The sequence below is a fragment of the Elephantulus edwardii genome, unplaced genomic scaffold, assembly GCF_000299155.1.
Source record: "Elephantulus edwardii isolate Elephantulus edwardi_28Jun2011 unplaced genomic scaffold, EleEdw1.0 scaffold00289, whole genome shotgun sequence".
Classification (NCBI taxonomy): Eukaryota; Metazoa; Chordata; class Mammalia; order Macroscelidea; family Macroscelididae; genus Elephantulus; species Elephantulus edwardii.
In genome coordinates this window covers 2752866-2766805 of record NW_006400039.1, presented here as the reverse complement: position 1 = coordinate 2766805, position 13940 = coordinate 2752866, and the positions used below count along the sequence as shown (strand labels likewise).

The window sequence follows — 13940 nt, the reverse complement described above, 5'->3', positions numbered from 1 at the left end:
CCCTTCCTCCCGAGCCACTCTCCTTCCCCCTCAGTCACCCTACTTGCCCCAGCCACCCTCTTTCCCTTCCATCCACTCTCCTTCTCCCCACCACCCTCCTTCCCCCTCAGTCATCCTCTTCCCACCCTACCCCCCAGCCAATTCATTCTCTCCTAGCCACCCACATTTCCAGAACACAAGTTTGTTATCTTCACGCTGGTCTCCTCAAATGCCCCATGTACAGTTACCTGAGAGTATAGTGATGATCCTCCTCAGAGGCCAGAGAACAATGGGGCCAGAGAACTTGGGGAGCCTGCGGGCCTCCCCTACTCAAGCCATCTGGACTCTTGCTGGATGAAATATTCATTACGAGGGGGGTCTCACTGTGAAGTTGAGAGGACCCACCACAGCAGATAGAGGATTGGAGGGAGAGGGCCTATAGGGATGGGAGGTGGTGGGCACCAGGGATATTCAGAGGGAGGTCAGGGCTGAGGGCCCCACATCTAGTCAACTATCCAAAGATTACCCTCTTCTCTCCTGAGGAGGGAAATTTAGAATCAAGAAGGTAACAATGTTTGCTTCCTTCACTGACCACAGAACAAAGCCATTCATTGAAGGTTGACAAAAAAGATGGATAATTGAGGCAGGAGCCTCAAAAGCAGAGTCAGAAGTCTCAGAAGGGTAGGGCTGGGCAGGTGTGGCACACCTAGCACACTCTCAATCCCAGAGCGGAAGCTGTACTGCTAGCTCCTCTCCACTCCAGGTTCCCTCTACATGTCCAACCCTAGCAAGGAGCCAACCCCAGGACAGCTGACCACGTACTTGGTGACCTTGAAGATTCGCAGCAGCCGCAGCGCTCGAAGCACACTGATTCCAAATGAGGTTCCTGGCTTGATGGCTGCCCAGACCACCTCGAAAATGCTGCCTACAATGACCTGCAACACAGCAGAGTCAGCCCTGGGGTGCGGGCAGGTGCATACCCACATATGTGCCCTCTTCCTGAGCATCACCTTGCACTGCACTGTCCTATAAGCGTTGTGACAGTTCCCTATATTCCTGAGCCAGAAGGGCACAGGGACACAGAATGGGGACCAGATCTGTTGGGTTTTGACAGCTCCGAGAGCCATCTGGTCTAGTGCCTTGTCAAGAACAGCATTCTGGATTCCCAGGAAGTGTCTCACTCACCCCAAAATCAAAGCAGTTGAAGGAGGACCGGAAGTAACTTCTGGGCCCTAGACCGTACATCTTCAGGGACATCTCTGTGAGGAAGAGACCCAGGAAAACAAACTCTGCAAAATCTAGGGGAAGCCAGAGAAGGGAAGGGTTAGTATGCACCTCCTCCTGCCCCTGGCTGCAGCCCAGGGGGGGTACCAGACTCTGGGCTCTGCCCCTAATCACTGGTCCAATCCGGGGATGCAGGGGGAACACCTGACTTTGAAGGTCAAGGCCTTGGAAAGAGTCAAGGACCAAAGCATCCAAGAGGGGCTTGTGCAATCCCAAACGTAGGGCCATACAGGTGGGCTTGGCCTGAAGTAACCTCCCTGGATCTGGAGCCAAAGAGCAAGGATCACAGCAGGAGGACTGGGGCAGCATCTCAGAGGCATGTCACCCCTAGGAAGAGCCAAGTAGGGGCTTGTGCCTGGTTTCTACTTCCTGCCCACACTCTGGCCTTGATCAGGCTTTTTTAGCCCCTCTTAGCAGAGGCTTGACTTATCCACCCCCTAGGACTCCCACAGCTCCTGGGTGGCCACTCCCTGGGGACTCCACAGAACATGAGTGTCCACACCCCTGGGGGCTCCCATAGCACCTAGGTGTCTACATCCTTGGGAGTCCACAGAACGTGAGTGTCCACACCCCTGGGGACTCCCACAGAATGTGAGTGTCCACACACTGGAGACTCGCAGAGAATGTGGGTGTCCACCTCACTCCTAGGGACTCCCATAGCACCTAGGAGGTGAGCCTTGCTTCTGCACTCCCAGCACCATGCCCAGCCAGAAGTCTTCAGATTTTGCTCCACCAGGTCTATGTACCTTCTGCCAGCAGCCTGTCTGGAAATTCAAACACAGCCCCAAGCCAGCTGAAGAGACAGGGACTTCAGAAGGATCAAGTCACCAGACTCCACCAACCAGAAACTTTAGACTCCAGAGTGAAGTGGGGGTCAGTCTTGTGCTGAGGTAGTGGTCTCGACCTTCTGTCCTGAATGCCACCTGGAAACACTGCATGATGCCAGCAGGGCCCAGGAGCAGCTCAGGGCAGTAGATAACCTTGGCAGCCACAGCACACAGCTGGAGGGCTCAGACTTGGTGGAGGAGTGGACTATAAGGAGGAGCAGCTCCTGATGAAGGGTGCAAGAGGACAAGGGGCCACCACCTCATGTAGGCCTGTGTGTCCTCAAACTTGGCTTCCACCCCCAACTCTCCAAGGCTTCCACTGCCCAGGACCAGCAGCTCCCTGCAGCCTCTGCTAAAGATGCGACCTGTGCATCTCTCCCACCTAGGACTAAGCAGTCCACCATATGTCAGCCTTTCAGACACACATGTGCCGTCCTGGCCCAGGAGAGGTGTACAGAGGACACCTTCTCTGCAGCCTAGGTAAGTCACACCCACGGCCTGGCAGAGCAACCAGCCAGCAAACCCCACTGCCCACGCTAGGTAGGCTGAGCTAGGAAAAGTCAGGCACAAGGGTCCAGCTGGACAGGCAGAGGGCTAGCTCACACCATCTCACCACACAAAGTTGCAACCTCACAGACTCAGAGAGCAAATGCATGGCCTGGAAGGCTTCTGCTCCTAGTCTCCTAGTCTCAAGAGGCAGAGCCCCAGCATGTTTGCACCTCAGGCCCCATGAGAGAGTGGTTCTCAGGAAGAAGGACTCTAGGGGTGGGAAATCCTACCACCTACATGCTGGGCCCTGGACATGAGGCTGCTCAGGAGACCAAGCTGGAGCTCTCAAAGAGGAGCCCAGAATCCCGCCTACCCTTACACTCTGCCGTACCTCAGCTGAGTGAGGCCGCCATTCCTCTGCGTGTCTAGCAGGTACAAGTGGCGACCGACAAGGCCTGCAGACCAGCTCAGAGTGGGGCTCTGAGGTGTCTTCACATGGCCTTGCCACCAGGAGGTCAGTACAAGTATGACCTGGCCTCAAGCCCAGGCTCTGACAGAGAGCAGAGGCACCAGGCACCACTGGCCTGGAAGGCGCTGGCACCAAGGGGACTGGGGAACAGAGGAAGAAGGCAGGTGACAGAAGACGATGCCTTCACAGGACGTTCACTTGCTTGTCTCAGGCTTCTTTCGAGTGACAGACTTGCCAAGTCCCACAAGGTCATAGGCCCAGCATAAGAGGGCTCTGACCCAAGTTTTCCTGGCCCTGTCTGGGACTAGGTCTCATAATTTCATTCCTGGGGCCTGTCCCTTGGTTAGCTCTGTTCAGGATTGCAACCCATATCCAGATCCAGGCAAGTAAAGGGAAGGAAGGGAACACGCCTGGGAGCCAGAGTCTGTCATGGCATCTCCAGAGACAGGTGCCCTGGTTGGCTGGTCTAAGGCCCCACTCTGAGTCCACACTGAGTCCTCTCCTGAACCTGCCAGATCAGAGCATTCTGGGACCCTGGGCCCAGGAGCTAGCCTTGGGCAACTCTGAATCTGACCATAGGCAACACCAGACCCCCTCTGGCTCTGCTCTGCCCCACTGGGTCTGGCCAGTCTCCAGCTCCTCTCCCAGCAGAGCCTGGCACTAGGTCCAGTACCTGATACCTACACAGAGCAGTAGTCAGCCGCTGCGGCTGGTTGTAGTGCACCATGGCCACGCAGAGCGTGTTGAGTGCTACCACACACAGCACTGCCCAGTAGAAGCTCTGCGCCTTCACCATGCGGCGGATGAAGAAGCGGAACATCTTCTCCTTCCGCCGGAAGTATGAGGAACTGTCATTCTTCCCGCTCTTGAGGCTGGCACGGGCAAAAGGGGATCCTGCGGAGGAGAGTGGTGAGATAAGCAGTCGAGGCCAGCAGGTTGGTCATCCCTGGTGACTGGCTCCAGGCAGCCACTGGACCAGGCGTGAGCACCATCATCATCCCTGCCCCCTAGCACCCTGCCTCACAGCCTCAGTCCATTGGCCCCAGCACCCAGTACAGGGTCCTCAGCCTTCTCCACTCCAGAGATCAAGGCTTATCACCACCCATCACTCAGTTGCTGGCAGACCTATTTGTATCTGGCTTCCAACCCAAACTACAAGCCCTCCAGGATGGGCCGTGTTGGCCTTCTCCATACTGAGCATAAAAGGAAGGATTCCATGAGCATACAGGAGAGAGTGCACATCAGTGTGTGCCTGGGCTTAGGGGACGCCCCTGTGAACACCAAGTTCACAGCAGGGCAGATCAGTGCCAATGGAGACTTGTTCTGTGTGCAGGTGGGTCTGGCACATGGGCCCCAGTGCTGCACCTCTGCCTTAAGCCTATGATCCGTCTGTGTCCATGCACACATCTCTGTGGGTGCTGTGCTCAGGATTCTGAGGCCCTGGGTCTCTTTCCAAAAGAGACTGGAAACCCTTTTCTTATCTCTTTAAATCCCGTCACAGGATTCACTGAATGAGGACAGAGCCCTAGCCAGTGCAGGGACTAATCATAGCTGGACTCTGTCTATACAGACAGCAATATCATCACAGACACCCCAAATGAGAGTCCAGCAGAGATCATGCAGGATCGTAAATCGAAACACCTCAGCCTTCCTTCTGGCTAAGTGGTGATACTACCTCAAAACCACATCCAGGGACAAGAGAACATTGCCCAGAACAAAGGCTCCTGTCAGGCCCTGCTGTGGGCAGAGGATGGCCACAGTCACAATTAGATGCACTCATCTCAAGAGCAAGCTGCCTCCTTTGGCAGAGAGGTGAGAACTGAGCCACACACCACTCTTAGAAAGCAAATCTATGTGCTCAGGGACCCTGACACCCTCACTCAGAGACACACACAAAGGTGCACACAGAGAGTAAAACAGCAACACACAGGTCATACACACTCCACACTCCACCCCAGACCCTGACCATGCTCACTCAGGGACTCACCACACACTCACTGACTCACAGAAGGCAGGTGTGGGCACATACGCCAGGCCCCTAGGAGACATAAGACGGGCACTGCCTGTGTGGATCACCCTTGGCCCATGAGATCATCAGCACTTCCTCCAGAGGGGTCCCGGGACAGCCCCTCTGCCTACTGACAAGGGTCAGGTAAACCCAGTCCAGTGATGCCAGCAGGAAGGAGTAAGTAGGCAACTTCACAACTCTCCAGAGCAATGGCCGAGCGGGCAAAGGTAACATTTCCAATATCTGAAATTTAATTTTAACATGACAGCAACCAGAAGAATATTTAAAAAGCAAGAGGCTAAAGATCTGGTGGCAGTATTACAGTAGCTTAGCTCACCTGCCAGACAGATCATCCCAGCATGGCAAGACCACATTCCCAGTGCTGCTTGCAGGTGCCAGCCTGGTTCTCAGAGAGCCATGCCTGTGTGTCTGGACCTGTCTGTGGGATAGGCCGGGGGCTCGAGCTTTCTAGAGCTTGTAGGCCTCCCAGGCAGGTGGTGGGCAAACACTGATGGCAAACACTGCTGCAGGCTCCTGGGCAGAGTAACAAATGGAGAAGAAGCAGACAGAAAAAGCTGGAAAGCCTGTGGGTGCCAAGAGACAAAGGACTCTGAAAGCTCACACACACACCCTGAAAAATTTAAAGGGGCAACAGGCTGCTCAGGTTAGATCAAACCCAGAAAGGACTGAGAAGACCCTGAGCTTTCAGCTCTGGTAGACCCTGAGGCTCCACACAAGCAAGGTTGATGACCACAACAGAGTCGACATACTCAGCCTATTTGAGCACACAGGGAGTGTCCAGGACACAGAGGCCCCAGAAGGAGGGCACTAGAGGAGCCAGCTAAGGTAAAGATGAGCAGGAAGGAGAAAGGATAAAATGTGAAATAATACAGAACAGAATAGTATACAGAGACCCAAGAAATCAAAGTTTACTCCTTCAAAATTTTAAACAAAACTGACAAACCTTTATGTAGAATGACCAAAAAACCCAAAGGACCCACTTCAAGTAGCTTTTTTTGTATATGGTGTAAGAAGTGGATCCTATTTCAGTTTTCTAAATGTAGCTGTCCAGGTTTGCCAGCACTGTATGTTAAAGAGGCTGTCATTTCCCTATTTAATGGGTTTTGTTTTCTTGTCAAGTATCAGCTGGCTATAGGTAAATAAATGGATGAACAATACTCAGGTCTTTTGTTCATAGGGTCACTATGAGCTGTCTACAACTTGACGGCGCTTAACAATAATAACAACGACAACATAGAGGAGCTATGTTGGCCTAGTGGACAGAAAGTTTTACTACCAAGCCCAAAGTGGGTGATTTTAATCGGCAGCCCTCAGGCCTGGTTTAAATTTCTTTTTTGTCAAACATTTTTCTACATAGTATAGCACTAGTCTGTGCATTGGTGTACTGCTCTAACTTGTGGTTGCTGTGACACCAATTTGCCAAATGTCATAAAGGTTAACCATGGTGGACAGTGTTTGGTGGAACTTCTCGATTAAAACAAGCGTGGAAGCAGGAGTGGCATCCACTTCCAAAGTCCTCTATGAACAGTGCTCAGGTCTTTCATTCACAGCATCACTATGAGTCGTCTACAACGTGACAGCACCTAACAACAAACAACAACATAGATTTCTAGGTTCTCAATTGTATTCCATTGATCTATTTGTCAATCACTTTACCAGGACCATGCTGTTGTGATAACTATGGCTGTGTAGCAGGTTCTGAGATCAGGGAGTGAGATGTCTCATACTTCATTTTTCATTTTTTAGAAGAGCTTTGCTTATTGTGGATCTCTCTCCCAAATGAAACTGGAAAGTCTCTTTAAAGAAAGAATTTGGCATCTGTATTGGTTTTGCATTGAACTAGTTGTTGTTGTTATGTGCCATCAAGTTGCTTGCAACTCATAATGCCCCTATGTACAAGAGCCATAAAACGCCATTCTATTCTGTGCCAACCTCTCCATCTCAAATAAATTAATTCCCACCACTCCACTCACCAAATCAATCCATCTCATGGAGGGTCTTATTTAATATGTCAATTCAATGTTAATATCCTACCTTGATCATTTAGTCAATTTTCCCATCAGTTAAGTATGACTGACAGCATTAGAGGCACTACATTAACAGGGTATGGAGCATATCCTCACAAAGCTCAAAGCCAAAAGGAGAAGGTATATAATAAGTAAATATATGAACAGTAAATGCATACTATCCAGTTATGATAAAATACCATGTTTTGAATAAAAATCTAAGTCTGAGATTAATAATCAGAGAAAGTATAAACATGATACAGAAACAAGGTAAATTGGTAGGAACTTTATGGGGACAGTTCTGCTCTGTTCTCTGAGTCAGGATCAATTCTCCGGCAATGAGTTGGGTTTTATGGACCAACATTAGTGACCCTTGTAGCTCAGTTTAATTGTCACTAAAAACAGGTTGTTGTTGTTGTTGTTGTTGTTGTTATGTGCCATCGAGTCGCTTGTGACTCATAGTGACCCTATGTACGAGAGCCCTAAACACTGTTCTATCCTGTGCCAACCTCGCTGTGTCAAACACACTCATTCCCACCACTCCACTCACAGTATCGATCCATCTCATCAAGGGTCTTCCTCTCCTGCGTTGTCCCTCCACTCTGCCAAACATGATGTCCCTCTCCAAGGACCAGTCCCTCCTTGAAACATGTCCAAAGTATGTCAGACGAAGCTTAAGAATCCTTGACTCCAAGGAGCATTCCGGCTTCACCCTCTCCAGGACAAGCCTGTTTGTTCTCCTAGCAGTCCATGGTATATTCAACACTCTTCTCCAGCACCACAGCTCAAAGGCATCAATTCTCTTTCTATCATCCTTATTCATTGTCCAACTCTCCGATGCATAGCATGTAATTGCAAAGACTGTAGCCCGAATCAGGCGCACCTTAGTTTCCAGTCTGACGTCGTTGCTCTTCAGTACTCTTGAGAGGTCCCTCACAGCCGACTTTCTCAATGCAATTGGTCTCCTGATTTCCTGGCTGCTGTTACCAAGAGTGCTGACTGTGGAACCAAGTAAACTAAAACTGTTAACAATCTCAATCCCTTCACCATCCATACTGATGCTGCCAATTGGCCCAGTGGTGAGAATCTTTGTCTTCCTGACGTTGAGCCTCAATCCATATTGAACTAGTAGGATTGTAATTTTCACAATGTTCAGTCTTCCTATCCATGAACAGGGAATATTTTTCCATTTGGTTAGATCCCTTATTGTTTCTATGGAACTGAGCAAGATGAAATTGTTAACAATCTCAATCTCTTCTCCACTTATCATGGTATGTCAATTGGACCAGTGATGAGAATCTTTCTTTTCTTGATGTTGAACTTTAATCATATTGAAGACTGCAGTCCTTGACCTTCTGTAGCAAACACTTCATGTCCTGTTCTGTTTCAGCAAGCAAGGCTATGTTATCTGAATAATGCAGGTTGTTGATGATCCTTCCTCTAATCCTGATGCCACATTCCTCCTCATTAAGTTCAGCCTCCAAAATTATCTGTTCTGCATACAGACTGAAAAGGTATGGAGACAGGACACCTCCCTGACACACTGCTTTCCTGATCCTGAACCATAAGTGTTTCCTTGCTCTGTTGTGACAACTGTCTCCTGGTTTATGTACAGGTTTCTCCTACACATAATCAGGTATTCTGTGTTCCAATTCTTCTCAAGGTCAGCCTTGATTTATTGTGATCCACACAGTCAAATGCCTTTGCATAGTCAATGAAACACAAATAGACATTCCTCTGGTACTCTGCTTTTAGCCAAGATCCATCTGAAATTAGGCCTAGTGCCACAGCCTCTTCTAGACCCAGCTTTTATTTCTGGTAGCTCTCTATCTATATAGTGTTCTAGTAATTTTTGGATAAACTTCAGCAAGTTTTTGTTTGCATGTGCTATTAGTGATTTTGTTCAATAATTTACACACTTGGTTTGATTACCTTTTTTTTGGAAGGGGAATAAATATGAATCTCTTTCAGTCAGCTGACCAGGTAGTTATCCTCCAAATTTCTTGGCACAACCTGGAGAGCATATCCAAGGCTGCATCTGTGTGTTGAAATATGTCAACTGGTATTCCGTCAATTTCACCTGTTTGGTTTTTGGTTTGGTTTGGGTTTGTTTTTGTTTTTTTGGCCAATTTCTTCAAAAGACCTTGAACTTCCACCTTCATCACCATTGCCTCTTGATCATATGTTGTTTCATGAAATTCTTCTATGTCCTCCAATTCTTTTTGGTATAGTGACTGTGTACTCCCCTTCTATCATCATTTAATGCTTCCTGAATCATTCCATATTCTCCCCACAGCATCTTTAAGTGTTGCAACTCGAGGTTTGAATTTGTTCTTCGGTTCCTTAAGCTTGAGAAATGCTGGGTTTAAAAGAGAAATGCTGAGAGAGTTTATGTCTTTTGATTTTCTGACTCTCAAATTCTTTGCATATTTCATTGTGCTGCCCTTTGAAATCTTCCTTTCAATTCCTTACTTTCCTGACTCCCCCCTTTGTTAAAAATTTCAGCTTGCTCAGCTGCACAATCAACATTCTTGAGGTCAGCAGTCAGGAAATTAAAGGATGAATTTTATTTGGAAAATCCGTTGTCACAGACCTCTTCAGAGTGCTGAAGAGCAAAGATGTCAGTCTAGAGAATAAGATGCGCCTGATACAGGATATAGTTGTCGCAATTACTTGCTATGCATCAGAGAGCTAGACAATGAGTAAGAACGACCAAAAAAGAATGAATGTCTTTGAACTGTGGTGCTGGAGAAGAGTATTGAACATTCCATAGACTGCCAAGAGAACAAATAGGTTTGTCCTGAGGAGAGTGAAGCCAAGTTGCTCTTTGGAGGCAAACATTTTGAAGCTCTGTTTCACATACTTTGGACATTTTGCTTGAAGGGACCAGTTCTTGGAGAAGGACATCATGCTTGGAAGGGTGGAGAGGAAGATGTTGGATGATATAGATTGCCACAGTGACTTGGACAATGGAGGCAGGTGTCCCAAAGATAGTAAGACTGGCTCAAGATAAGGCAAGGTTCAGAGCTACTATGCATAGGGTCGCTGAGTCATGGACAACTCAATGGCACATAACAACAACAACAACAACAACTTATTGTTTCTTATAGTTTTCCTTATAAAAGTCTTTTGTGTCTCTAGTTAGGTTTATTCCTAAGAATTTCATATTGTGGTTAGCTATGGTAAATGGTATTGCTTTTCCAGTTTCCTTTTCTGAGTTTTCTTTGTTGCTATAGAGAAATCCAACCAGCTTTTGTATGTTGCTCTTATATCCTGCCACTCTACTAAATTGGCCTGCTAGGTCTAACTAGTAACTAACTAGTTGAAATATGTCAATACCAAATGTTACTGACATATTTCAACAAACAGATACAGTCCTGGGTGTGCTCATAGGGTGTACCAAGAAATGTGGAGGACAGCTATCTGGCCAAATGACTAGAAGAGATCCATATTTATTCCCATTCTCAAAAAAGATGATCCAACAGAATGTGGAAACTATTGAACAATATCATTAATACCACACACAAGCAAATCCTTGCTCAAGATTATCAAAAAACTACTAGAATAGTACATCATCAGAGAACTTCCAGAAATACAAGCTGGGTTTAAAAGAGGCCATGGCACTAGGGATATGGATCTTGGCTGAAAGTAGAGAGTGCTAGAACACGGTCCTATCTGCATTTCATCAACTATGCAAAGGAATTTGACTGTGTGGATCACAACAAAAGTGGCAACATTGAGAAGAACGGGAATCCCAGAACACTTGTTTGTGGGACCTATACCTATATTAAGAAGCTATTATCTAAACAAAGCAAAGGAGCACTGCATGATTCAGTATCAAGAAAGGAATGTGTCATGGATATATCCTTTCTTCATACCTTTTGCTGAACAGATCATTCAAGAGGCTAGACTTCATGAAGAAGAATGTGGCATCAAGACTGGAGGAAAACTCACAACAACCTGTGTGATGCAGAAAATACCACCTTGCTCTTCTAAACTGAAGAAGACTTGAAGTGTTTGCTGTAGAAGATCAAGGTCTGCAGCCTTCAATATGGAATGCATCTCAACATCAAGAAAATATAAATCCTCACCACTAGGTCAACAGGCAGCATCATGATGGATGGAGAAAAGATAGAAGTTAACTATTTCATCTTGCTCAAATCCACAAGCAACACCCTTGGCATCAGCAGTAAGGAAATCAAAAGATGCATTGCATTGGGAAAATGTACTGTCAGGGATCTCTTCATAGTGCTAAAGAGCAATGATGTCTGTGTAAAGACAAATGTGCACCTGATCCAAGTCATGGTCTTCTCAATTGCTTGCTACACATCTGATAGGTGAACCATTGTTCAGAAAAAGAATCAATGCCTTTGAGCTGTGGAGCTGGAGAAGAATACTGAACATTCAGTGGCTTGCCAAGAGATTAACAGGTTTATCCTAGAAAGGGTGAAACCACATTGCTTGTTGGAGGCTAGGACTTGAAAACTCTACCTCACATATTTTGGGCATGTTGTCAGGAGAGGTCAGTCTTTGGAGAATGATAGCAGGTGCTTGGAAGGGTAGAAGGTCAGCATAAGAGACTAAGAACCTGAATGAAATGGACTGACACAGTGACTATAGCAATGGAGTCAGGTGTGTTGGAGACAGTGAGGTTGGCTCAGGACAGGGCAAGGTTCAGAACTGTTGATCAAAATGTTTCAATGAGTTGTAATTGACTCAACAGCATATAACAACAGGCCTGGTTTTTTTGTTGAGTCTTGGGGTTCTCTTTATACATTATCATATTGTCTGCATAGAGTGAGGATGCCTCTAAATTCCTTCTCTTGCCTTAGTGACCTAGCTCGAACTTAGAATTATATTGAATAGGAGTCGTGATAGTAGGCTACCTTACCCAGTCCCTGTTCATAACGGAAATGCCTTTAGTCTCTCTCCATTGAGGATGATTTTGGCTCTTGTTTTTTCATTGAAATAAAATGAAATCTCTGACAACTTCAATCTTTTCTACATTTATCATGATATTTCTTACTGATTCAACTATGAAGATTTTTGCTGTTTATATTCAGATATAATCCACACTGAAGGTAGGGGCACTGATCTTCCTTAGTAAGTGCCTCAGGTCGTCTTCACACTCAGCAAGCAAGATTGTTCATCTACATATGGCAGATTTTAATGACTTTTCTCTAAACCTGATTCTGAGTCCTTTAAGTTCAGGTTCTGAGATTACATGTTCAACATACAGGCTCAGTAAGCATGGAGAAGAGATACAACCCTGATGCACACCCCTTCTGATTTTAAATCCTGCAGTATCCTCTCATTCTTTTCTAACAACTGCCTCTAGGTTTTTGTACATGGTTTGCATGAGCACAATTAAGTATTCTGGAACCCTCATTCTACACAAAGCTATCCATAGGCTTAAGTCTATATGATTCATAAAAAAAGATATGGATAGAGCCATATAGCCTTGAACCTGGTAAGAATTTCTTAACTATGCAAACAAAAGGACAAGCAACAAAAGAAAATAATTAAGCATTTAGAACTCTCCTTCATAGGGTCACTATGAGTCGCCTGCAACTCAATGGCACTTAACAACAATAACATAAACATAGAGAGAAAGATCAGCTGGCCCAGTGGACAGAAAGCAATGCTACCAAGCCAAAGGTGGGTGACTTTTAATCGGGCCAGTCTTTCATTGTTTTTGTTCAGACACTCCTCTAGGTCGTATAGCCCTGGTGTACAAGTTGCCATACAGCGGTCACTTGTGGTTGCTGTGAGGCTGAACACTGTGACACTGATGTGTCAAATGCTATAATGGCTGATTACCCAATGCGGAGAGAGAGTGGGGTGGAGCTCCCCGATTAAAACAAGCTTGGAAGGAGGAGTGGCATCCACTTCCATAATAGCTTGCCTCCGGAAACCCTATGAACCTGGAGAGAAGATGACAGACACCCAAGCGTTGAGAACTCTCTTTCGTAGGGTTGCTATGAGTCGCCTGCGACTCGACGACACTTAACAACAACAACAACATTAGACCTGATGAAGTCAAATTACAAATTTTTTAAAATTATTAAATTAAAAATGTTTATTCATAGAACCCTATTAACAAAATAGAAAGACAACTTAAAGAACAGGCATAACTATGTGGAAATCCCCGTTTGCGTAGGACCCAGGGCCTTCTGCAATGAGCTGCACTGCTAATCCAAAGCCCACACCTCTCTGGCAACTGTAATCCACCAGTGTGGCTCTGAGGGCCAGTGACGGCGAGGCGCTCCTGGTAAGAGTTACAGGCACAGAGACCCAGCAAAGGGTGACCAGGAGTCAGAATCTACTTGACGACAGTAGATTTGAATTTTTCAGTGTGATGACAAAATACAAATAACTTACATTTAATTCAACAACAAGACAAACATTCCTAAGTAGAAAATAAACACGACTTGGATGAAAATCTTCCCAGAGAATTATACTAAAGGCCAACAAACGTGCTTCCGTGACTACTGGTGATCGCCAGTGTATGAATGAATGAGTGAATGACTGTCTCGGTGTCAGCCCAGGAGGCTGGAAGGGTGGCAGGAGGATGTTGTCTGCAACTCCACGGAAACAGATTTAAAGCCCAAAAGACAGTGAATTCTGAGACCATGCAAGTCCTGTGGGCTTTTTAAAACTATTAAATGACACACAGTAAGACTTTTTTTTTTCAGTTAAGTGAACTCTCCAGTTTGTTGTAAAAAGTCTAGGTGAGATACAAAAAGAAGGAAACTTCAATGCCGTAAACATTGAAGTCTATGGGGGAGAGAATAGTCTAAAAGTATTATATTTTAGGGCATTATTTTTATCGTAGGAGTATGCAATGAGGGTTGTAG

General features: G+C 46.4%; 1 protein-coding gene across 1 annotated transcript in view; it reads right to left on the bottom strand.

Annotated features, from left to right (window-relative positions):
* The window catches only part of CACNA1B (calcium channel, voltage-dependent, N type, alpha 1B subunit), a 258633-nt gene that overhangs the window by 176518 nt on the left and 68175 nt on the right, over positions 1–13940 (bottom strand). The window contains exons 11-13 of the mRNA XM_006900673.1: positions 3733–3942; positions 1165–1277; positions 795–914 (exon numbers count right to left, since the gene is read on the bottom strand). Coding sequence (XP_006900735.1) covers positions 795–914; positions 1165–1277; positions 3733–3942 — 443 coding nt within the window. The remainder of the gene's footprint in view (positions 1–794; positions 915–1164; positions 1278–3732; positions 3943–13940) is intronic.